This window comes from Halichoerus grypus, chromosome 5 (genome assembly GCF_964656455.1).
Source record: "Halichoerus grypus chromosome 5, mHalGry1.hap1.1, whole genome shotgun sequence".
Lineage (NCBI taxonomy): Eukaryota > Metazoa > Chordata > Mammalia > Carnivora > Phocidae > Halichoerus > Halichoerus grypus.
This window is the reverse complement of record NC_135716.1, coordinates 183,114,638-183,135,121: the sequence shown is the minus strand read 5'-3', so window position 1 is coordinate 183,135,121 and position 20,484 is coordinate 183,114,638. Positions and strand designations below refer to the sequence as shown.

Here is a 20,484-nt window from a genome sequence, read left to right as displayed (position 1 = left end):
CTTACCTCCCACTCCCGGGGGGCCTGTGACACTTCTCAGGCAGGGAGCGGGCCCCGGGCGGAGGAGCAGGCTTGGGCAGGAGGCAGCCTACAGAGCCAGCGAGCGGGCTTGCCGACAGCAAGGCCAGCATGGGCAACGTAAGCAGGACCCCCAGCCCAGCCCGCTCCCATGCCAGGAGGGTCAGGGGCTGTGGGCAGGGGCACAGACAGTGGTGGGGACAGCAGGCTTCCAGCCTGAGCTTGGGCTGCCCACCAGACTCAGCTGGGCCACCCCAGGCCCCACCCTTTCTCCAAGGGCCCCATCAGGAGATAGGGGCTGGGCTGGTGTTGGGATTTGCCCCAGTAGAACAAGGAGAGACAAAGGCTGCTGGCCAGTAATGGGGAATTAGTCCTTCCTGCAAGTTGTGGGCATCCCGCAAGCCTCCCCTGCCCCCAGCAGCTGTGGCACCTGAGCCCCGCCCCACAGATACACTGGAGCCCAGTCCCTCTAATGAGGAAGGAGAAGTCTTCCCCTTGGGGTCCAGACCAGGGCCCCCTCTTCTGACAATCTCTCAATCCCCCTGAGCAAGGAGTGGCTGGGGTGGGAGTTTCCCAGGAACCTGTGGCCCTGCTGCCAGGGGGCCTGGCTTCTTCCCCTGGGAAGAACCTGAGAGACATTCTCAGAACGGGGAAGGAGCCCAGAAAGGGAAGCAGCTCAGCCTAAGTCACACAGCAAGGATGCGCCTGAGCAGGACCCTGGCCCGGAGCACGCTGGTCTTCAGGTCGGGCTGTCCTCATTGCCTCCGCTCCCTTGCAGAGTGTGGAGCACCGTGTCCTGTCCCGGGACCCGTCCGCTGAGCTGGAGGCCAAGCAGCCTGACTCTGGCATGTCTTCGCCCAATACCACCACGTCGGTGCAGCCGCTGAACTTGGACCTCAGCTCGCCCACCAGCACCCTCTCCAACTATGATTCCTGCTCGTCCAGCCAGTCGAGCGTCAAGGACCAGCGCCCCCCTCGCCGTGAGTGGGCCGGGCTGGGAAGGGGGCGGGGGGGGGCATGGGACCGGCCACTGGGCCCTGGCGGCCAGCCTCGGGCCCGCTCTGCCCACAGAGGATGCTGGAGGCTGCCCGGGTCACCAGGAGGGGCTGCTGCTCGTGGTGACGGGCAGGCGACACTCGTGCTCGTCACAGACACACCTGCACATCCACAGGGACTCTCCCTCCGACGGAAGCCCATGCCCCGCGCACGTGACTCGCTGTCCTCACTCACACACGGTGTTCCCCAGACTGTACACACACCTAGTCACACTCAAGCGTGCGCACGCGTACGTGTGTATGGGGACACAGCCACACACACAGCCCTGTGCAGATGCGCACCTCTGCGCCGTGGCACACACAGCCCCACTTCCACACCCCAGACGTGTGTACACTTGGCCCACACATACACACACGCCCCATGTCCACAGACCGTCTGTAAATACAAAGACACACCTGTGTGTACTCACAAACCTACACAATGCACACGCTGACACACACACTGAGCACCCCCTGAGCATGGGTGGCCTACAGAGATGGCGGGGTGCCCTGCCACTTGGGGCGCGGCCATCCATACTCCTGCCACCCCACCCTGCCGCGTCTGACCCGAGGAGCTGCCCCGTCACCCTCCAGGTGGCTGTGCCCCATCCACCGGCATGCCCTGGCGTTGAAAGCCCCCTGGGGCCTCCCTCCAAACTTGAGTGCATGGTTTTTCCCCAACACATGCAGGGCTAAGGCAGGGCAGGGCGAGGTGGGCCCTGCACTGTTGGGGCCCACCGTGGAGCCATCCCGAGCTGCATCCCTAAGCCCACCTCACCCCTTGGTGAGCTGCTTCTGGGTGGAAGAGGGCCTCAGTCCTGGGGGACAGCCTCTCTGCAAACTCCCAAACCCAGCCTTCCCTCCCTCCCCAGGGCTTCCCAGCTCAAGAGCTGCAGATATACAAAACTACATGAACATGCTGAGTTCGGAGCTGGGCCGGCCCCGGGGCAAGATGGAGAGAGCCACACCACTACCACCACCACCCAGCTTCCCTCCGCCGCCCCCACCCCCGGGCACCCAACTGCCCCCACCTCCACCAGGCTACCCAGCTCCCCAGCCCCCCGCGGGGCCACGTGCAGCTGACATCTATATGCAGACCAAGAGCAAACTGCGCCACGTGGAGACGGAGGCCTTCAAGATGGAGGTAGTGAAGCTTCACCCACCTGCCTGCCTCCCAGCACTGCCACTGGGCGGATAGGCAGCGCCTGAGGCCAGGAGACTGGCTCGTGGGCACAGGGTGGGGCGCCCTGGGCCAGTGTGGCCTATTTGAGAGTCAGAGCTCTTGGCCAGCCCCCTGGGGACCTAGGGCTGGGCACTGGAGACAGGCAGATGAGTAAGACAAAGCCACTACCCTCTCGGGAGCGGGGGATGGGTGAAGGAACGTGTAATCAGACAGCTGTACCTCTCAGGGACCTGGGTCTTCCCTCACCTCTTGCACAGAGTGGCAGGGTGGTCACGGTGGTCACTGGCAGAGAATATGTGCAGACTGCCTCTCCACAGCCCTACACATGCCCATAGCCCCAGGCTCAGGTAGAGAATGGCTCCCAAGGGGGTGTCTGTGCTCCGGGGGGAGATGCAGGTGGCATGGCTGTGAAGGGCCACGGGGAGGGTGGAGGCAGGGAGAGAGAGCACTAGCAGGACTCCACACTCAGAGGGGGCTGAGGGAGGGCTGAAACTGAAGTTGGCTCCCCAGTTTGGGGCTTGGAGTGCCCAGGTTGGTGGAAGGGCCAGTCCTGAGATGGGGGCCATGAGGTAGTGTCCAGCGTGGGCACACTGAATGTGAGGTGCCCGGGATGTCAGGGCCTCTGGCGTCCTGGCTGAGGCTCCGGAGCCAGAGGACTGGTCTGGGGAGCTGAGAGTCCCAGGCAGGGAGCCCCATAGGGGATCCTGGGGTCCTGGCTGGTCTGGGAGGTGGAGGACAACCTGAGACCACAGGTCGCTGAGTATGGGGCAGAGGCCCCTGAGGGGCCCGTGGGAACCCTGACCTGTAGCTCTCTCTCAAGCCCAAGGCAAGCCACTCCAGAAGCAGGCTGAGTAACCAATTTGCCTACAGGTGACCCAGGTCACAAGGCCACTGGGTGGGGGAGGGGGCAGGACAACCTCCACAGCGACTCCACCCTGCCCTCACTGCCATCCTGGACCAAGCTCTCAGTTGGGTCCCCTTTCAACTCTATGAGGTGGAGAGGGCCCAGGGGAGGACTGCAGGGGGCCGAGGGCAAGCGGACTTTCCCTGCAGGGCGGCTGTGTGAACCCTGCCCAAAGCCACAGGACAGGTGGCCCAGGCTGTGCCCCCTCCACTCCCCTGCGCCCCAGGATTTCGAGGTCCCGTGCCCCTACCCGGTGTGTGCGTGCAGGGCCGCAGGCGACCGGCAGCTCCACAAAGGGCCCTTTGTGTGCGCGCTGCGCCTCGCGCCCCCGCCTCCGCCCCCTGGGCCTGGCCCCTGTCTGACCGCATCAGGAGCAGGGTCGCGGCATCCGCGCCTCGGGGCTGCAGGGGGCGCCGAGGGGCCCGACTGGCCCAGAAAACAAATCCTGTGGTGTCGGGTTTCCTGCAACGAGAGCCGGTTCGGGTGGGGCGTGGAGGTCCGGGGCCACCGCGGGGACGCAGGGGCGCGGGGGGGTGGGGAACAGGGGACAGGCCCCGCACGGTGACTCGGCCTTTGGCCCTGCCGCCCCATGTCCTTTTCCCTGGGCTGGGCTTAGCGGGGGGCAGCTGCGACGGGGCGGGCCACCGCGCTGTCATCCGAGCCTGCCTTGCCGCCCCTGAAACCTGAGGCTTAGGCGCGGGTGTCGGTGTCGCTTACGCGGATGTCGATGGTTTCCAGATGCGGGAGGGGAAGGGCGGGGGCGTGACCCGGAACCCAGGGGTACCAAATATGGGGGGCTCCGCTGCTCGCGGTCAGGCCCGCATTCTGTCCACGGGGTTTGGAAGGAGCCAGCTGGCGGAGGGAGATGGAGGCCGGGGTGCCCAGTGCCTAGCGGAGGGAGAGAGGCGCGGGGGCGGGGCCACATCTGGCCCGCGGGGCAGGTAGGGCGCAGCGGCGGGTTGTGGCGACGCCGTTGGGGCCCCCGTGGCGTCCCCTATTGCTGGGAGTGGGTCTGCCCGGGATTGGTGGGCCCTGGGTGATGTCAGGCCGACAGGGCTCCTAGGCGCTCTTCGGCGCGGGCGGGCAAGGGCTGGGCTGTAACCTGAGAGGAAAGATCAGGTGGCGCAGGTGTCGGGTCCGTGCCGCCCCCGCCGCCAGGTGCACAGCGGGGGCCACCGGCGCAGTCGCAGGTAGGAGCAGCCCCGGGGCCGGGCGGCGGAGAGCCCTGGGCAAGCAGGAGCGCAACAGGACAAGGGCTCTGAGGGGGGCTCCCTCGCCGGAGTCCCCGAAAGAGAGGGTTCGGCAGAGACGTGGGGACGCGCCGGACGGTCGGTGGCCAGGAGTGGGGTGAGGCTGAGGCCTTAGCGCCGGCTGAACCGCGAGCTGCCCCTTCTCCGGCTCCCCCTGGCGACTGGGCTGGGTCAACCCGCCCCTGGTCCCGCCCCTTCTAGCTTCAGTGGGGGCCCTTGTGGCCCTTGGCCCGCGCCCAGAACCCCTCCCTGTAGGGCCGACCGAGCCCGCCCTTCCCCAGGACCCTCGCCCCATCTCCGCTCTGAGAACAGGAGGGTCTGGGAACCCGGTTGGCTGCACCCTTTCGACGGCCGCTGGCCAGGAGCCCCGGGAATGTGAAGGGCTGGGGGAGGGGGCGGGGCGTGGGAGGCAGCAAGGGACCAGTGCCCGAAGCCCCGCCACCGCTGTCTTCCGCAGCTGAGCTCCCGCGACGGCCGCAACGGGCTGAGGAGGCAGGACTCCGGCCGCAAGCCCCGCGCCTTCAGCAAGCAGCCCAGCACGGGGGACTACTACCGGCAGCTGGGCCGCTGTCCCGGGGAGCCGCTGGCCGCGGGCCCGGGCATGGCGCACAGCGAGGAGGTGCGTGCCCGCCAGCCCGCACCCGCCGGCCGCCCGGGACCCGGCCTGGCCTCCCGCGCCTCACTCGCTAGCCCCTCCGCTCCCCCGCAGGCGGCGCTGCTCCCCGGGAACCACGTGCATAACGGCTGCGCCGCGGACCCCAAGGCGTCCAGGGAGCTGCCCCCGCCGCCGCCGCCGCCGCCCCTGCCGGAGGCCCTTAGCTCGCCGCCGCCTGCTCCGCCCCTGCCCTTCGAGGGCGCTGGCCCTGGTTGCGGGCAGCGTCGCTCCTCCTCGTCCACTGGCAGTGAGTAGGGGCGGGTTGAGGGGCGGGGGGCGGCGCTAGCCCTGAAGGGGCGGGAAACCTAGACCTCGCTCCCTTCCCAGCTGCGACGGCCCTAGCGCTGACTCTTCCTACTCGTTCTTCCTGCTGCAGCCCCCCGCCCAATGAGGCCCCTAAGGGAAGGCTCTGAGTTACTTTAGTGTGAGCCCAGGCAAGGCCCCTTCCCTCTCTGGGCCCACGTCCCATCCAGCAGGAAGGCCTCCCAGCTCTGGTGTCTGGTGTCTGGTGTTTCCAAAGAGCTGGTGCTCACGGGAGGCTCTGAGAAGCAGAACTAGTTTCAAGGAGGCAGGGCTGTTGGCCAAGTTTTTTCCTGCCCCATGTCTATCCTGTGTCTCTCTTCTGCTCCTCACCTCTTTCTCTTGTTCTTCCAAGCTAGCTACAGCCTGAGCTCTTCTCAGATGCTTCAGGGACTCTTCCCAGCCAGATACCGCCAGAGGCCCCAGGCCAGCTAGGACCTGGCTCTGGGGACAAGGCCAGTGACCCATCATGTCCTGCCCCTTCCCTCCTGATGACCCCCCACCCCACCTTCTTTTTAGGGTATAGACTGGTGACCAGGACTCCTGCATGCCAGGGCTCCTGTAAGGCCCAGGAGGTGGTGCCCGAGTGCTGATGCGCCCACCCAAGCCTGGGAGGAGGGGGGTGCCCAGCCACTCAGTGCAGGGACCATGTGTAGTGACACCAACGAAAGTGTCATCTCCCTAACTAGGAGTGCAAGGGTATAATAGGGTCCAGAATAGGACCCGCCTGGGCTCCCTAGGGTACCTGTGGAGCCTCAGCCCCTGCAGACCAGAGCTCATGGTAGCGTGCTCACCACCACCTGAGCCTCCAGAATGGCCCTCAGCTCTGGGGTTAGCTTTTTCCATCTGGAGCAAGGCTGAAGCTAGGAACAGAAGAAAAATAGACTCGGGCTTCTCCAGACACCGCTTCTCAGCAGAACCTGGGCTGGGTGCCCTATCCCAACCCAATGCCAAGATTGAGGCCCTTGCTAGGGGGGCCAGGGCCAGTGGCAAGCCTCGTGGACCAGTAAGGGCAGGAACTGGGCGGACCACCCTTGTGGAGCCCCAGGGCACCCTGAGCCAAGGTCAGATGAGCTGGAAAATTCCTTCTCTCCTCTCCCCTCTCCTCTGCGCATCTCCCTCCCCTCTTCCTGCCCTCCCTTCTCTTGCTGTCCCCGCAGTCCTAGCCTCACCCCGGCCCCCTCCCCCTCCTAACTTCGCTGTCACTTCTCTCTGTCCCTAGAAGTGAGAGTCCCCAGGCACAGGAAGAGTGAGTAGCTGCGTGCGTGTGTGGCTCCTGGCTGAGGGGCGGGGTGGGGAACAAGGCACGCTCAGGGAAATCAAGGCCGAAGGACCTGGGACTTTAAAAAGGGCAGGGCCAGGGGCCAGCAGGCCAGGGGTCCTCCACACTACAGCCACCTTCCTCCTTCCACTGCACCCACATGCACACCCACGAATTCTGCCCGGGGCTCAGTTTTGCCTAAATAAATGGACCTGTTGTCCGTGCCTGCCTGGCACCTTTTCCTTCTACCCCTCCTGCTTCTCGCTCAGGGATCCCCAGCCCCGGGGAACCTGAGTCCCCTGTTGGCCTGTTTTGTTGCCCTCACCCAGCCCTCACCCCTCCTTAGTCTCTAAAGACAGCCCTTCCCAAACCCCAGTCCCCTCCGCTAGCCCTGCCAGAAAATGCAAACTCCGTGCACTGGGTATTTGCATGTTTTTCACCTGGCCCTTCTTCCTGGCGGCCTTCATCCCATATCCTTAGTACGGGCTCCACTTTCCTAGGTCCCCCAGAGCTGAGCAGCGCTTTGCCATAAGTGTGCTACGGGCTTGCATGTCTGTCTGTGGGTCTGGGGGCTGGGGAGGGGACCGGCTGGGTTCCGGCATCCAGGGTTCTGAGTCCGTGTAGCCATGGAGGCCCCTGGCGACTCAGTCCAAGGGTCACTGAGTTTTGCTGACGCAGAGAGGGCTGGAGGGAGACTCCACCCCGGCAGGGCCGAGCCAGGGAACCCAGGACGAAGGTCGGGTGGCTGGCCCCCAGGTAGTGTCTAGGAGCTGGTCAGTCAGTGTCCGGGGCGGAGACATTCGCTGGAGTCCCCAGGGTCGGCCCAAGAGCCAGCATGTACTCCCAGGGGCTTCCAGGCGGGGTCCCGACGCCCCGTGAGTAGGACCGGGATGATGGTGTCCGCCCCTCCCCGAGCTGCGAGCGGGGAGCCCCCCTCTGGGGTTCTCGAGAGCCGCCCAGCGGACCTGGGACCTGGAGAGCTGCCATCTGGGGCCCCGGCCCCTCCTGACTTGGGGAGGGGGCAGCAGAGGGGCAGATGGGGGGCGGCGGGGACGCGGGTCCCGTCCCCGGCCAGCACCGCCTCTCCTGCCTCCGTGCAGGCAGCAAGTCCTTCAACATGATGTCCCCCACGGGTGACAACTCCGAGCTACTGGCTGAGATCAAGGCGGGCAAGAGTCTGAAGCCGACGCCGCAGAGCAAGGGGCTGACCACGGTGTTCTCGGGCAGCGGGCAGCCGACCTCCCAGGTAGGCGGCCCGCCGGGCACTCCCGCCCCGGGTCCCCTCACCCCTGCCCGCCAGGCCCTCAGTGTCGCCGCTTCGCCCCGCAGGCGGACTCGCCGCTGCCTCAGGCGTCGCCGGCGCCTTCACGGGCCCGCAGCCCCACCCCGCCGGCCGCCGGGCCCCAGCCTCTGCTCAACGGCAGCGTGGCGCCCGCGCCCCCCGCCACCCCGGCGCCAGGCGTGCAGCTCGACGTGGAGGCGCTCATCCCCACGCACGACGAGCAGGGCCGGCCCATCCCGGAGTGGAAGCGGCAGGTGATGGTGCGGAAACTGCAGCTCAAGATGCAGGAGGAGGAGGAGCAGAGGCGGAAGGTGGGCGGGGTGGTCTGCACCCCAGAGGGCCCAAGGGTCTGCACCTGGGCCCCCGGCCCATCCCCCACATCACCCCCCAGGCTTCCGGTCCCTTTCACTTCAGGTGGCTCCCATTACCTCTGGGGGGAAAGCAGCCTTCCACGACCTCCCTGCCCTGGGACTGTCCCCAGTCTCCACCCCTACCCCGCCCCCCAGCAGCCCGTCTTTTAGTGAGATGGCGAAGTTCATCAAACTCTAATGTGCTTCCAGTCGCCTGCAATCTTGTAAAAATGCCTATTCTGATTCAGGAACTCTGGGTGGGGCTGAGATTCCGTGCTGCTAGGAAGCTCCTGGGTGAGGATGACCACACTGGTCCGGGGACCACACTCGGAGTAGCCAACAGGCTTTTGGTTGCAGTCGGCCTGGCTTGGGCCCTTCCCCTGCATTGCCACTTTCCAGCCACGGATACTGAGCCTCATCTAGCCTAAGATATTTTCTTATCTGTCAGATGACTGCTCATCACTGGCTGGCAGGATGGTTTGCCTGCTCAGCACCTTTCCTGGGTGCTGTGTATGTGATACGCACTGTTGTAGCCTCTGGGGATTCACGATGAAACTTTCAGGGCTGCGAAGAGAGGAGGGGTGGCAGGGGATCAACCAACAAGCAAACACAGCACCGTAGTAAAGCCATAAGTGCCCCCAAGAATGCGAAACAAGGTAATGCGAGAGCCTGAGTGAGCAGGGAGGCCCATAACTGGGCTGTTACGATACAGTGGCACTGTGATGGGGCATGCCCTAAGCCCACCATCGTATTTGGGCTGGGGGCGGCGTTAGGGAAGGAGGAAGTGATGTCCAAGGTGGACTTGGGAGATGAGCAAGAGGCGGACTGGGAACAGAGTGGGGCAAAGAGCAAGCAGAGTCCGAGACTGTATTAGGAGAGGGGTGGAGCTGGAGAGGTCAGTGCGGGTCAGATCACCAAGGCCTGGACTTGAAGAAAATGGACTTTCTCCTGCAGCAGTCGGGAGCCTAGGAGAGGGGTTACGTGAGGAAGTGGCCTCATCCTATTTGTCTGTGGGGAACAGATTGTAGTGGGTCAGGATGAACTGGGAGGCCTGTGAGGATGAGGACAGCGCCCCCCCCCCCCCCCCCCCCCCGCTCCAGGGCTGGAGAAGCCCCGCACTCAAGTGAGGAATGAACGAAACTGTCGGAAGTTCCTGGCGAGCCTATTCCTGGTGCGGGGACTAGGAGCGAAAGCTGTGGCCAGGCAGCTGGTTCGGCAGGGGCAGCGTGCACAGGGAGGGCTTGGGCTGCAGGGGGCGCTGAGAAGGGGTCATCGGTCTGGGCGAGGCCTCGCGGGCATGCGGACCCGAGACGGGGTGGGAAAGAGCAGCCTTAGTCGCAGCTTCAGCGCCTTTTGCATGTTCCTTCGGTGGTGTAATGAGCAACCTAGCCAGGTGTGGAGACTTCGTCTGCCCGCCCAGTCTCTGCAACGGCGCCCAACGAACCCCGCCAGCGACCAGAGAGGACACTGCCCAGCGCCCGGAGTAGCGGCCTGGGCCGAAGCCTCGCCCCAGTGTAATCACCTGCCGGCCGGGCTTGGCCCATCCCCGCCATCACAGCCCCGCGGAGCCATTACACCACCCGGGACATGCAAATGGCGCCCCCCGGCGGCCGCTGCGGGAACCGGGCCAGAGGGAGACGCGCCTCCCTCCCCTCTCTTGTCTTCCCCCGCCTTAGCTGACGGCCGCCAGCTCGTGCTGCTACCCCCGCGAGGGCTGGAGGTACTCCAGCGCGCACAACGCCATCCTCGGGCCCTTCGGCGAGCTCATGACCGAAGCCGACATCCTCCGCATCGAGCAGCAAATCGAGAACCTGCAGGTGCTGCACAAGGCGCAGAAGCTGGAGGCGCGCCTGGAGCAGCTGGAGCTGGAGCTGGAGCAGCTGCTGCCGATCTCGGCCGCCCTTTCGGCGCCGCGCTTCACCGTCGATCCGCGCCGCATGCACGGCCGCGCCGCCAGCCTGCCTGCCTGGTGCAGCAAGATCTCCACGCTGCTCAAGAGCATGGCCACGCTGCTGGCCGCGCTGGGCGGCCGGCCCGCGCACCTGGCTGAGCTGCTGGCCGCCGACACGGGCCAGCCGCTGGCACCGCTGCCCGACGCGCCCTGGCGGCCGGGCCCGCTCTGCCTGGGCCGCTCGCACTCGCTCAGCTGGTGCCGCGAGGCCGTGGCGCGCGAGATCCTCGAGTGCGGCGTCTCGGTGCAGCACCTCCGCGCCGTCTACGAGCTGCGCGCCCAGGGCTCGGCGCCCGCGCGCGACTCGCGCCGCAAGCTCTCGCTTCCCGCCGGCGCCTCCGGCCGAGAGCCCATCCTCGAGGAGGACTACGTGGCGGCCGGCGCCGGGGAGCCCAGCGCCCCCGCCGCCAACGGCTTGCGGGCCGCGGGGGACTCCCCGGGCGCCCTGCGCCCGCCCGACGCGCCCGGCCAGCAGGCGGCGCTGCCCGAGCCCGAGCAGCTGGCGCGCCGGCCGCCGCTCTCCACCGAGCTGCGCGGCGTCCAGGACTACATCGATATGCGCAAGGAGCGCATCGTCTACCTCTTCCTGGAGCACTGGCGCAAGTGGACCTTTCGCGGCCCCGGGCGCCACGCCCACGCGCGCCTACGCAGACTGCTGCCGCGAGTGGTGGCCGCCGGCGCGGGCCCGGCCCCGGAGGCCGCCGACGGCCCCGACGGGCGGCTGCTGCGCCTGCTGAAGCAGCGGCGGGTGGTGGGCAAGCTGCTGGGCCACTGGCGGAGCCTGCTGCGGCAGGTGCCGGCGCGCCCGCCGTGCGGCTCGGGCCTGGCGCACGGCCTGTACTGGCCCGAGCACTTCCTGCCGCCCCTCGACGGCGGCGCGCCCCCGCGCTACGACAGCCTCACGCTCGACCTCTTCATGCTCGGCTACTTCCAGCTGCTCGAGATGGGCCTGAGCCGTGAGGAGCGCAAGTTCCGCCACCTGCTGTGCTACGAGATGTTCGACCGGCTGGGCAGCCACCCGTGGGAGCTCATCCGCCTCTTCCACCGCGTGGTGCTCGAGCAGGTGGAGGCTGGCCGGCGCAGCTGGAGCGACGGCTTCGAGGACCTCAGGCGCCAGTTCTTTGGAGATAGCCCGGAGGCCGAGCCAGCCCGGGAAGATGAGGCCGTGAAGGAGCAAGAGGAGGAGAAAAGAGAGGAGGAGGAGGAGAGGGAGCCGGCGGAAAAGGTCGCTTCGGCTCAGATGGTGGACTGGCCAGAGGGGCAGCCCGAGGCCCCAGCTCCTGCGCCGCAGCCCCCGACCCCACCTCCGCCGGCCGCACCTCCCCCCACATGGGACCCTCCTAGTTCCGAAGCCCCTGCCGAAGATCCCCTGGAGTTGGTGTCTGAGATGGGCGAGTTCAGCAACGAGGACATCTGCCGCTACATTGACCGCAGCTTCTCCTTCTGGAAGGAGAAGGAGGCAGAGCTCTTTGACATCTGAGCAGAATTTGGAATTTCCCCTCAAGCATCTTAACACGGGCCTGAATGCTTGTCTGATGCCCTCTGGAGGCCAGAAGCCGGCAGGAAGAACCCAGAAGCCAGCAGGGTGGCCTTGGAGAACCCAGAGTGCCCAGGAGGACCAGGCTGCCGCAGCCTTTGAAGCCCCGCCATGGCCAGATGTGGGGCGGTAGCCAGAATGGGCAGGGCAGGGCACAGGGCAAACCAGGTGTTCCCCTCTGGCCCTACAGTCTTGCCTGGCTCTGTGTTGGAGCCGGGTGGAAGAAGCAGCCCCTCCGAGTGAGGGACCGTGGCCCCCCGTGGGGCAGTGTGGCGCTCCTCTCTTTGGTTTTTCACTGGAATTCACAGCTACTTTGAGGTCAAGGGAGCCCCGTGTGTAGTGTTCCGTGTGATGTGTTCTCCTCTGTAAGCCTCCAAGTAATAAAGCTCTTTGCTGTAAGCTGCCCGTGTTGGATGCGTGCCCCCCTCCTGCCAAGTCAGTGCAACCACACGGTTGTAGACGTGGTGTCTACTCTACTCGGGACTAGGACACACAAGGGCCAGAAGGTTCTTCACGCTGGAGGCCAGCTTGAGCCTCTCTGAGCTGGCTGGATCTGTGGGGGCCCACGTGGGGGTCTGCCCAGAGTCTGGGTCAGAGGCCTGGGGCCATCTGTCAGCTGTCGCCGTGGGGAAGCTCGTGCTCTGCTGCTCCCCTCCCCCTTAGCTCTGATCTCTCTGCTGCCACCTGTAGGACACAGGGGGCCTGAGTTACAAGGGGGCAGAGCCTGGGAGGCTCCCTTTAAGGGGACTGTGGCCAGGCACCTTCATCTAAGTGCCCTGTAGAAGGACATCTGTATCCCATTGTCCCTGACTGGTGCGGGTCCCCCGGGGTTGGGGGTGCACCCCTTCTGTCCCCCTACCTCCTCGCCCATGCTGGTCCTAAAGCTCTGTGCTTGTGTTTCAGGAGGAAGAGGAGGAGGCCCGGCTGGCCAGCATGCCCGCCTGGAGGCGAGACCTCCTGCGGAAGAAGCTAGAAGAGGAGAGGTGAGCTGGGGAACCAGAAGCTTCAGGGTCTGGTGGGATGTCTTGATCATGTCCCTGACGTGGTGGCACCAGATAATGCTATCTCTTTTTCCTTCTAGGGAGCAGAAGCGGTGAGTGTGGGACTGGGCCCGACCTGCCACCCCTCCCCAACCTAGGCACCGTGCTTTTGCCCCTTCGTCCAGCCCCATTTGAGCACATCCCCTTGTCCCTCAGGTCTGCAGCACAACCTCTCTGCTCCCAATGATGCCACCAGCCTCCTCTCCCCCAGTAACTGAGCCCCTGCCTCAAAGTCTACATCTTATGCCCCAACAGCCTTGTTCCCAATTACCCAGGCCCCGTCTCCCATTAACCTGGCCTTCAGTTAACCCAACCTCAGTGTCAATAACCTTGATCTCTGTCCCTCAAAACATAGTTTCTGCCCCAGTAATCTAGCCCAGTGCTGATAGAAGTATAATGCGAGCCACTATGTAATGTTAAATTCTCTAGTAGCCACTTTGAAAAAATAAAAAGAGGTGAACTTAACATACATATTTTATTTAACCCAATATATCAAAATATCATTTCAATACATAATCAGTATAAAAGTTATTAATGAGATCTTTTTACACTTCTTTTTAAAAAACAGTCTTTGAGATGCCATGTGCATTTTACCCCTACAGTGCTTCTCACTCTGACATTTCAGATGCTCGGTGGCCACACGTACTTGGTGGCCGCCTTGTCAGCAGTGCAGATCTAGCCCCTATCTTATAATAACTGTTCCTAATTACCCACCACTGCCTCTCAGTAGTGTGGTCCCTCTACTCTCCGCACCCCGACCCCAGTACCGCCGAACTCACCCCCTCCTCAACCTCTGCCACACCCCTGACCCAGCACCACTGTTTCCAGTAATTCCCCAGCCAGCAATAATTCATCCACAGCCTCTCACTCACCTAGCTCCTGTGTGTGCCCCAGTGACTCCAGTCTGCCCTCAACCAAGCCCCTCTGGCCCCCCACCGGCCCTGCTCTTATGCCTCCTGACCCAACCCCAGTCCCCTAGCCCTTCTGCCCCTGGAATTCATTGCCCTGGCCACCAATAATTAGCCCCTCTGTCCTCAGCAACCCAGCCCCTGCCCTCCGTAACGCGTTCCTTGCCACCCGTGAGCCCCTCACGGTGCCTGGCCCACCCTCACACTCGCCCGCCGTTCTGCCCCCACACCATGCCCAGGAAAGAAGAGGAGCGACAGAAGCAGGAGGAGATGCAGCGAGAGAAAGAGCAGTCGGAGAAGCTGCGGACGCTGGGCTACGACGAGACCAAGCTGGCGCCCTGGCAGCGACAGATCATCCTGAAGAAGGGGGACATCGCTAAATACTAATGCCGCCCTCCTGCCCGCAGCCTCGTGAGCTCGAGGGGCCCCAGCCTCCGCCCCGGCCTGCCCGGCCCGGGGCGGAAGGGCTGGGAGCCGCGCTGCCTTCCCCTCCCGCGCTGGAACCCCTCCCTGACCCCGCTCCGGCCCCCGCAGCCCCAGCCCGGGGCGACGCTGGAGCGCGCCCGCCGCCGCAGTCGCCCAGAAAAAGTGCCCAAGCAAGCTGTTGACGCAGAAAGATGCTGCTTATTTGCGTGCCCATTTACATATATTTGCATGCTCGTTGAAGGTCGCCAGAGCTCTCCCCGACCCCGTGGGTGGTGGCTTTTGTTTCCCCGCGGGGCGCGCGCGACCGGCTGCAGCCCCCTCCCCCGCACCCCGGAACCCGCGTGGCTGGCGCATCCTGGGCGGAGGCAGGCCCCGCGCTCGGGGAAGGGGTTTTCCTCCCGTCCTGACCCAGATCTGAGCCCTGCCCGCCCGGGCCGCATTTCCTATCCCCGCCGAGGGCTTCCTCTCAAGTCGATTGTTTACCAGAAGCGATGACAACAGCAACCTGCCCGTCGGGACGGAGCTACCGCTCCGGGGGCCCATCGTCTGCCCTCCCCCGTTCCGTGAAGTCTGCCCAGCCAGGCCCCACGCTCCCCGGACCCTTCCGCGGCGCCGGTGGAGAGAGCGGGGGGCGGGGGGCCGTGCACTTGTGTCTCCACCTGCTTCCTCCCCGTCCCCCCATCCCGCACCCCCATTAAAGCTCTCTCAGCCGCCGGGGCTGACGTTCACTCTCTCGCGCCGTCGCCGCGACTTCCTCTCCCTTCCGGGGTAACTGGGGCACGGCCGAGCGGGAGGGGCAGCCTGGGAGCCAAGGGCCACACCGGCCTCCACCGTGGGTCCCCGACCCTGGGGTGACAAGACTTCCGGCCCCCTTCCGACGGCCCCAGGAAACCAAGCCCGGGCCACTTAACAACCCAGCCTCGCGGAAACACCAAGCAGTAGATCTTCCTCACAGATTTAATACCAAGGCCTCACGGAGCTCAGGCTCAGAAACGAGCCGTCTCCTGCCCCCTCCCGACATCCGTCCACGCTCCTTTGCCCCACCCAGTAGCCCGGGGCGCGCCGCGGGGAGGGCGGCTGGCGCTGCTACCCAGGGCCGTGCCAGGAGCTTAATAAGTGACATAAGATGTCTACACGCATAAGTAACCGTACTTAGGGCTTCTGCAGGGGCCGCCGGAGCCCGGAGGCGGCGGCGGGCGCCCTGCGTCACGGGCCGCGCTGCAGGCGGCTGCGCAGGTCCTCGGCGCAGCCGTCCAGCCCCATGCGCTCCAGCGCCGCGTAGACGGCGCCCAGGCCCGCGGGCTGCTGCTGACGCCAGCGCTTGAGCATCTCGTACTGCTGGTCGCGGAAGCGGCCGACCTCCACCTCCACGGCCTCGATCTCCGCCTCGCGCAGCCCCAGGGTGCGCACGAATTCCTTCCAGCGCCGCGCCGGCACCGCGTCCATCACGTCGTAGAGCTGCGGGCCGGGCTGGAGCGTGGCGGCCGCCGAGCCTGCAGGGGGCGCTGGCGACAGCGGCGGCGGCGGGCCTGAGGGCGAGCCAGAGAGGGCCCGTGGGGAGTGCGAACTGCCGCCTAGAGGCGCGGACCGGGGTGGGGCAGGGCAGGGCAGGGCAGGGCAGGGCAGGGCGCAGGCGGGAACCCCGGACAGGGCCGGCCAGGGAGGGGTCCACCCGATCAGCTCGGGATGGGAAGTGGGCAGGTGGTGCCTCAGGAGACTAGTACTCCCCCGGGACTCAGGAGAATGGGGTCCAGGCCTCGGGCCAGTGAGGTCTCTTACCAAGAGCTCTGCTGTGCCGCCGGTCCCAGGACCATGTCACCTCCGGGCAGGGCAGCTCCTGGGTCTGGGGGGAGCCAGGGATCCAGCCGTTGCCTACCAACTGGACGGTGTGGACCTTCTCACTATTGCTGAGTGGCGCTAGGAGGGTGTGGGTGCTGTCCTTGGGTGAGGGGTGCGTGGCCTGGAAGCCAAGAGAAGCCCCAGGTCAGCCCAACTGGCCCAGTAAGGCCCCTCGTCTGGGGTCTCTGGCCCGGAGCGGCCATTCCCTGGCTCAGTCCGCAAACATTGTCCAAGGCTGCCCCGGCAGTCGGCCATAACCTTCCGCTGTGGCCCAGAAGAACTATTTCTTCTGCCCGGAATACCCTGCCCTCGCTGCCCTGCTCTTGCTCCCCCAACCCTGTCGGAGGCCCGGCCATGGCGGCACTCATCCCACCGAACCTGTCTGGGCCCCAGCAGATTGAGAGCCACTTGGGGACAGGTGCTGTGCTGCTCTCAGTCACTCAGAACTCGGTGAACTCACGGCGTTCATTAGGTCTACTCTGTGCCAGCCCCGTGCCACACACTGGGGATCACGAGTTATCATAGGGCCCAACCTCTCAGCTCCAGAACGCTGAGGCCTGGGCGCTTGCTCACCCTCTTCCCAGAATATTACTTATACGCTCACCTGTCGGGGAGTCAGGGCCTCCGTCCCAGCTTCATCTGCCAAGAGACAAAGAGCATCACATCAGCAACCAGGCAAGACCCCTAGACCTGGGCGCTGGTCCACCTCCTCTTGTGTTCCCCTATACCACCCCAGCCCCCAGCACTTTGCATCAGGGGTGAGTGGGCTTACCCCTGAAACGTGTGCACACGCGCCTGTACTTACTAGCAACCTTGGGCTTGCAAGTCTGGCCGCGACGGTAAGTGTAGGTCAGCACGGCACCGAGCAGGAGTGGGACCACCAGGCCAGCCAGGAGCACCTGGACCCAGAACACTGAGAGAACAGCTGGTGAGGGGTGGGTCGTAGCCCCCCCAATCTCCCTTTGGCCCGTCCCAGCAATCCTGCTCAAATTCCCAGCACACCACTTACTCTGCCTCCAGCCACAGATAGTCACACAGGGCTCAGGACAGCTCCCGAGGGTGCTCCTGCAAGGAGAGGGAATGGGGTGGGAGGTGAGGGAGAACACACCAGGAGGGGCTACCCATCTTCTCCATCCTGGAGGCCCTTCCCTCCCTAGGCCTCTTCCCTGGGAGCCACACTACCCAGGAATGTTCCCAAAGTACTGCTGAAATTTCAATTGTGTCCCCAGGAACAATAGCGACAACCACTATTTATGGTGTTTCTTGTAGACTAGATTGAGGGTCACTAGAATGTCAGCTCCATGAGGACAGGGATTTGCCTACTTTGTTCCCTGTTGTATCCCCAGCATCTAGAACATCTCTGGAAAATGGGAGATGCTTAATACACACTTGGCTGAGCAGACGAATGGATAAAGTGCTTTACCCCTTACTCTTAGCCCTGGGGAGAACCAACTAACATCACCATGTTCACACGGGGAAGCCACAGATCAGAGAGGCGAAGTAACTTGCCCAAGATCTCCCGGAGAACAAGTGGCAGATCTTGAGTCTCAGCCCAAGGTCTGAACGTGACTCTCTATAAATTGACAAATCCTATGCTTCTTTAATGTACAGCTGGAAAGATGACTATAGGAAAGTCTGACAGAGAGTGAAGATATGCCCCCTATTTATCCGTCCTAAGGTGACTGCAGATTTCCCTCTAGCATCCAAGGACCAAGCTCCCTCCCCCTTCCCTGAGGTCCCCACTCTGCTCCCAGCCTCCCTTTCCCTGTCCCAGGGGCAGCCAGGAAGTTACCTGGGGCAGGGCACACAGCTGTTGCCATATTCATAGAAGCCCGGCAGGCAGGTTCCACAGTCGGCATCTCTGGCAGAACCTGCAGTCCAGGAGATGGCTTGTGGGTCCCGAAGGGAGAGAGGGAGTTAGGGAGGGGGGGTAGGTAGCCCAGAATGGGGGTACTCACAGGGCACCCGTGTGTGGCGGTGCAGGGCCCTGCAGTCTGAGCATGGGTGGCAGCGGAAGGGCGAGCCGATCTTGCAGGACTTGACCAAGCACTCTGGGAACCAGCCTGGCTCACAGCCACAGTGGGTGTCCGCCACCGTTGAGCAGTTCGTCAGGGCCACTTGGGAGACTGACCAGAGTGTTCAGAGGGATGGAGAGAATGGAGGCCATCAGGGCCAGAGGCCCCCGTGGGGACTGGGGGCAGATCCCCTGGAAAATGGAGATGGGGACAGACCAGAGGGCCACCCCCCAAAGGGAGAGAAGCATGGAGATCGCCACAGATCAAAGGCTGAGGCATATACAGGGATAGGAGGGTCATCAGGAAGAGAGGGGGCAAAGGCATCTTAGGGCAGGATCGGGGGGAGGGCCTGGCACACATGGGCACAGGGCTGTCACACCCAGAGGTTAAGCCCAAGCAGCCCCCTCTTTCAGAAATACCCTGGCCATGGCCTGTCCTCAAGAGCCCCCCACTGAGAGCTAGGCCCCTCACCCTCCTCATCACAGGCCTGGCAGCGAGTACAGCGGGTCTCATGATGGTTCTCCCTGGCCAGGAAGGTGCCCCGGGGGCACGGAAGGCAGGTGGCGGTTCCGCAAGGCTTTGGGCAGGGGGCCTTCAGGTAGTGCCCTGTGGAAACCAGACCCGGGTCAGACAGTCAAAGGGGGTTCCCACTTTCCCCTCTCTTCCTTCCTATCTCTGGCTCCCTATTTCCCCCACCCCAGCTTCCCCTGTCTCCTGACCCCGCCTGACCCCATCTCCTCTGTCTGCCCTCACCTCCCCCCACAACCCTCCCACCCCTTCAGCGGCTCACCTGCTGGACAGCCCTTGCAACAGAACAGACCGTTCCTCTTCTGGAAATTGTAGGCACAGTCACACTTAGGACCGGGAGTGCTGTGCTGGCCCTGGGCGCCCGGCAGCACAAGGAGCAGGACCTGGAGGACGGGCGCTGCTGGCTCCAGCAGGGCTCACCACGCAGGGCCCCTCCCTGCCCCGTCTGCCCCACTTCGGCGGGGGAGGGGGGGGGCGCCCGCTTGCTCTCAGAGCAGCCCACTTCTCCGGTTCTTGAGTAGAGGAGGTGCCCATGGACGTGGGGTAAGCCAAGCTTCCCTCCCACCGTGCGCGGAGCAGGCTTGGGAGAAGGAGAGCAGAGGTCTCCGGCCAGCTCCTCTCGCACGTTCCCCCTCCACCAGGGCACCGGCGCAGGCTCAGGAAGCCCCATCCCCACTCGTGCTTTCTAGAAGGTGGGGGACCCAGAGCTTTCCCTGCCTGGGGCCCCTAGACCCCTCTGGCCCCTGGGCGGGGGTTTCCTCTCAGCGGAAGGGCCCCGCCCGGCTGAGCCTCTAACTAGCTGAGTCTTTTAAGTCGAAAGGGGGGGTGGGGCTGCCACGCTTCCCAAGGAAGTTGGGCCCCTTCATTCACAGCGCGGAGACCGGGGCCCGAGGTCAGGCTCCAGGCCGTCCACCCCCCTCTGCCGCGCTCCCACTCACCGCAGCCGCCGCTGCCGTGTAGCCCCCCAGCCGCAACTCCATGGCTCTTGGCGCCTTGCTGGGCCCTCCGACGGCAGGCGACAGGCGTGCGCCAGCCGGGGGCTTCCCCGTTCTGCCCGCTCTGCCCGCCTGCTCTGCCCCAAGCCGCCCAGAGGAGCCCGCCTCAGGGGAGGGGGTCAGGGCGGGGCCCCCAGCCCACGCAGCCTGCCCCTGTGCACCTGAGCTCACCTGAGGCGGCCCGGGGGCAGCAAGGCGTACACAGGACACGGCTGCATCCAGGTCCCCACGCCTGGGTCCTAGCCTCAACCCTGAGACTACCACTTCCAGGTGAAGTGACTTCCCTCCTTCGGGCCTCAGCCCTCCCTCAGCCATGAGGGGTTGGGCCAGAACTACGCAGGAGGGAGACCCAGCCTCCCCAGATACTGCCTGGGTGTGGGTACGGGGCCCCTCCCCTAGAGGGGGGGTCTAGGGGGCATTCTCCCTAGAGCCTGAGACACATCGCCTACCCTGGCATAAGCTTACAGGGACCGCCCAGGGCAGGGCCCTCTGAGGCACCTCGTGGGAGGGAGCACTTCATGGGGGGTCTAGGGTGGACCTCGGGGCTGAGGCAGGGGGTGAGGTTGATCTTGGGGTGCTGGTCTGGTCACCTCTGCCCTGTTCACTCACTAAGGCTCTCCCGCAGTCTCCTCCACTGGTGCCCTACCACAGATGGAGGGGGACAGGAGGGGGACAGGAGCAGGACAGGAGGTGGACAGGAGGGGGACAGGAGTGGGACAGGAGGGGGACAGGAGGGGGACAGAAGCAGGACAGGAGCGGGACAGGAGGGGGACAGGAGGGGGACAGGAGCGGGACAGGAGCGGGACAGGAGGGGGACAGGAGCGGGACAGGAGGGGACAGGAGGGGGACAGGAGCGGGACAGGAGGGGGACAGGAGTGGGACAGGAGGGGGACAGGAGTGGGACAGGAGGACAGGAGGGGGACCGGAGGGGGACAGGAGGGGGACAGGAGCGGGACGGGGGGACAGGAGGGGGACAGGAGCGGGACAGGAGGGGGACAGGAAGGGGACA

The 20,484-nt window shown here is 64.9% G+C and overlaps 3 protein-coding genes across 7 annotated transcripts in view; 2 read left to right on the top strand and 1 right to left on the bottom strand.

Moving 5' to 3' along the window:
• ESPN (espin) overlaps positions 1–14,088 on the top strand; it is a 30,272-nt gene extending 16,184 nt beyond the window's left edge. Inside the window, exons 6-15 of one of the 3 annotated variants that reach the window (XM_078073864.1) lie at positions 796–997; positions 1,924–2,195; positions 4,846–5,007; positions 5,098–5,290; positions 6,566–6,592; positions 7,705–7,850; positions 7,934–8,197; positions 12,628–12,707; positions 12,806–12,817; positions 13,912–14,088. In XM_078073864.1, the coding sequence (XP_077929990.1) occupies positions 796–997; positions 1,924–2,195; positions 4,846–5,007; positions 5,098–5,290; positions 6,566–6,592; positions 7,705–7,850; positions 7,934–8,197; positions 12,628–12,707; positions 12,806–12,817; positions 13,912–14,059 (1,506 nt within the window). In that variant the 3' untranslated portion in view covers positions 14,060–14,088. Of the gene's footprint in view, positions 1–795; positions 998–1,923; positions 2,196–4,845; positions 5,291–6,565; positions 6,593–7,704; positions 7,851–7,933; positions 8,198–12,627; positions 12,708–12,805; positions 12,818–13,911 lie in introns of all 3 variants that reach the window. The other 2 variants (XM_036064558.2, XM_036064556.2) reach the window with 2 other exon arrangements.
• LOC144381693 (espin-like protein) lies at positions 9,534–12,100 on the top strand. Its single transcript, XM_078071645.1, has 2 exons — positions 9,534–9,629; positions 9,913–12,100. Exons 1-2 carry the CDS (start codon positions 9,534–9,536, stop codon positions 11,665–11,667), a joined length of 1,851 nt encoding a protein of 616 aa, XP_077927771.1. The 3' UTR covers positions 11,668–12,100.
• Positions 13,221–20,423, bottom strand: TNFRSF25 (TNF receptor superfamily member 25). 3 transcript variants are annotated; one of them, XM_036064569.2, is made up of 10 exons: positions 19,419–20,423; positions 18,743–18,863; positions 18,424–18,558; positions 17,896–18,063; positions 17,730–17,808; positions 16,947–17,002; positions 16,743–16,850; positions 16,542–16,576; positions 15,878–16,058; positions 13,221–15,627 (listed from the first exon to the last, which is right to left on the bottom strand). In XM_036064569.2, exons 1-10 carry the CDS (start codon positions 19,788–19,790, stop codon positions 15,305–15,307), a joined length of 1,578 nt encoding a protein of 525 aa, XP_035920462.1. In that variant the 5' UTR covers positions 19,791–20,423; the 3' UTR covers positions 13,221–15,304. The 3 variants fall into 3 exon arrangements, with proteins under 3 accessions (XP_035920462.1, XP_077929991.1, XP_077929992.1); XM_078073865.1 differs by having other exon boundaries at positions 13,221–15,603; XM_078073866.1 differs by having other exon boundaries at positions 19,647–20,423.
• Positions 20,424–20,484: the final 61 nt, after the last annotated feature.

What these genes read in the sequence shown, in the direction of transcription:
- LOC144381693 (XM_078071645.1), top strand. Translation starts at nt 9,534, where the DNA reads ATGCGGACCCGAGACGGGGTGGGAAAGAGCAGCCTTAGTCGCAGCTTC. An exon ending in GTAATGAGCAACCTAGCCAG is followed by an intron (nt 9,630 to 9,912) that starts GTGTGGAGACTT and finishes CCCCCGCCTTAG; the next exon opens with CTGACGGCCGCCAGCTCGTG.
- TNFRSF25 (XM_036064569.2), bottom strand. Translation starts at nt 19,790, where the DNA reads ATGGCTGAGGGAGGGCTGAGGCCCGAAGGAGGGAAGTCACTTCACCTG. An exon ending in TATCTGTGGCTGGAGGCAGA is followed by an intron (nt 16,851 to 16,946) that starts GTAAGTGGTGTG and finishes CTGTTCTCTCAG; the next exon opens with TGTTCTGGGTCCAGGTGCTC. An exon ending in GCGGCACAGCAGAGCTCTTG is followed by an intron (nt 15,628 to 15,877) that starts GTAAGAGACCTC and finishes GCTCGCCCTCAG; the next exon opens with GCCCGCCGCCGCCGCTGTCG.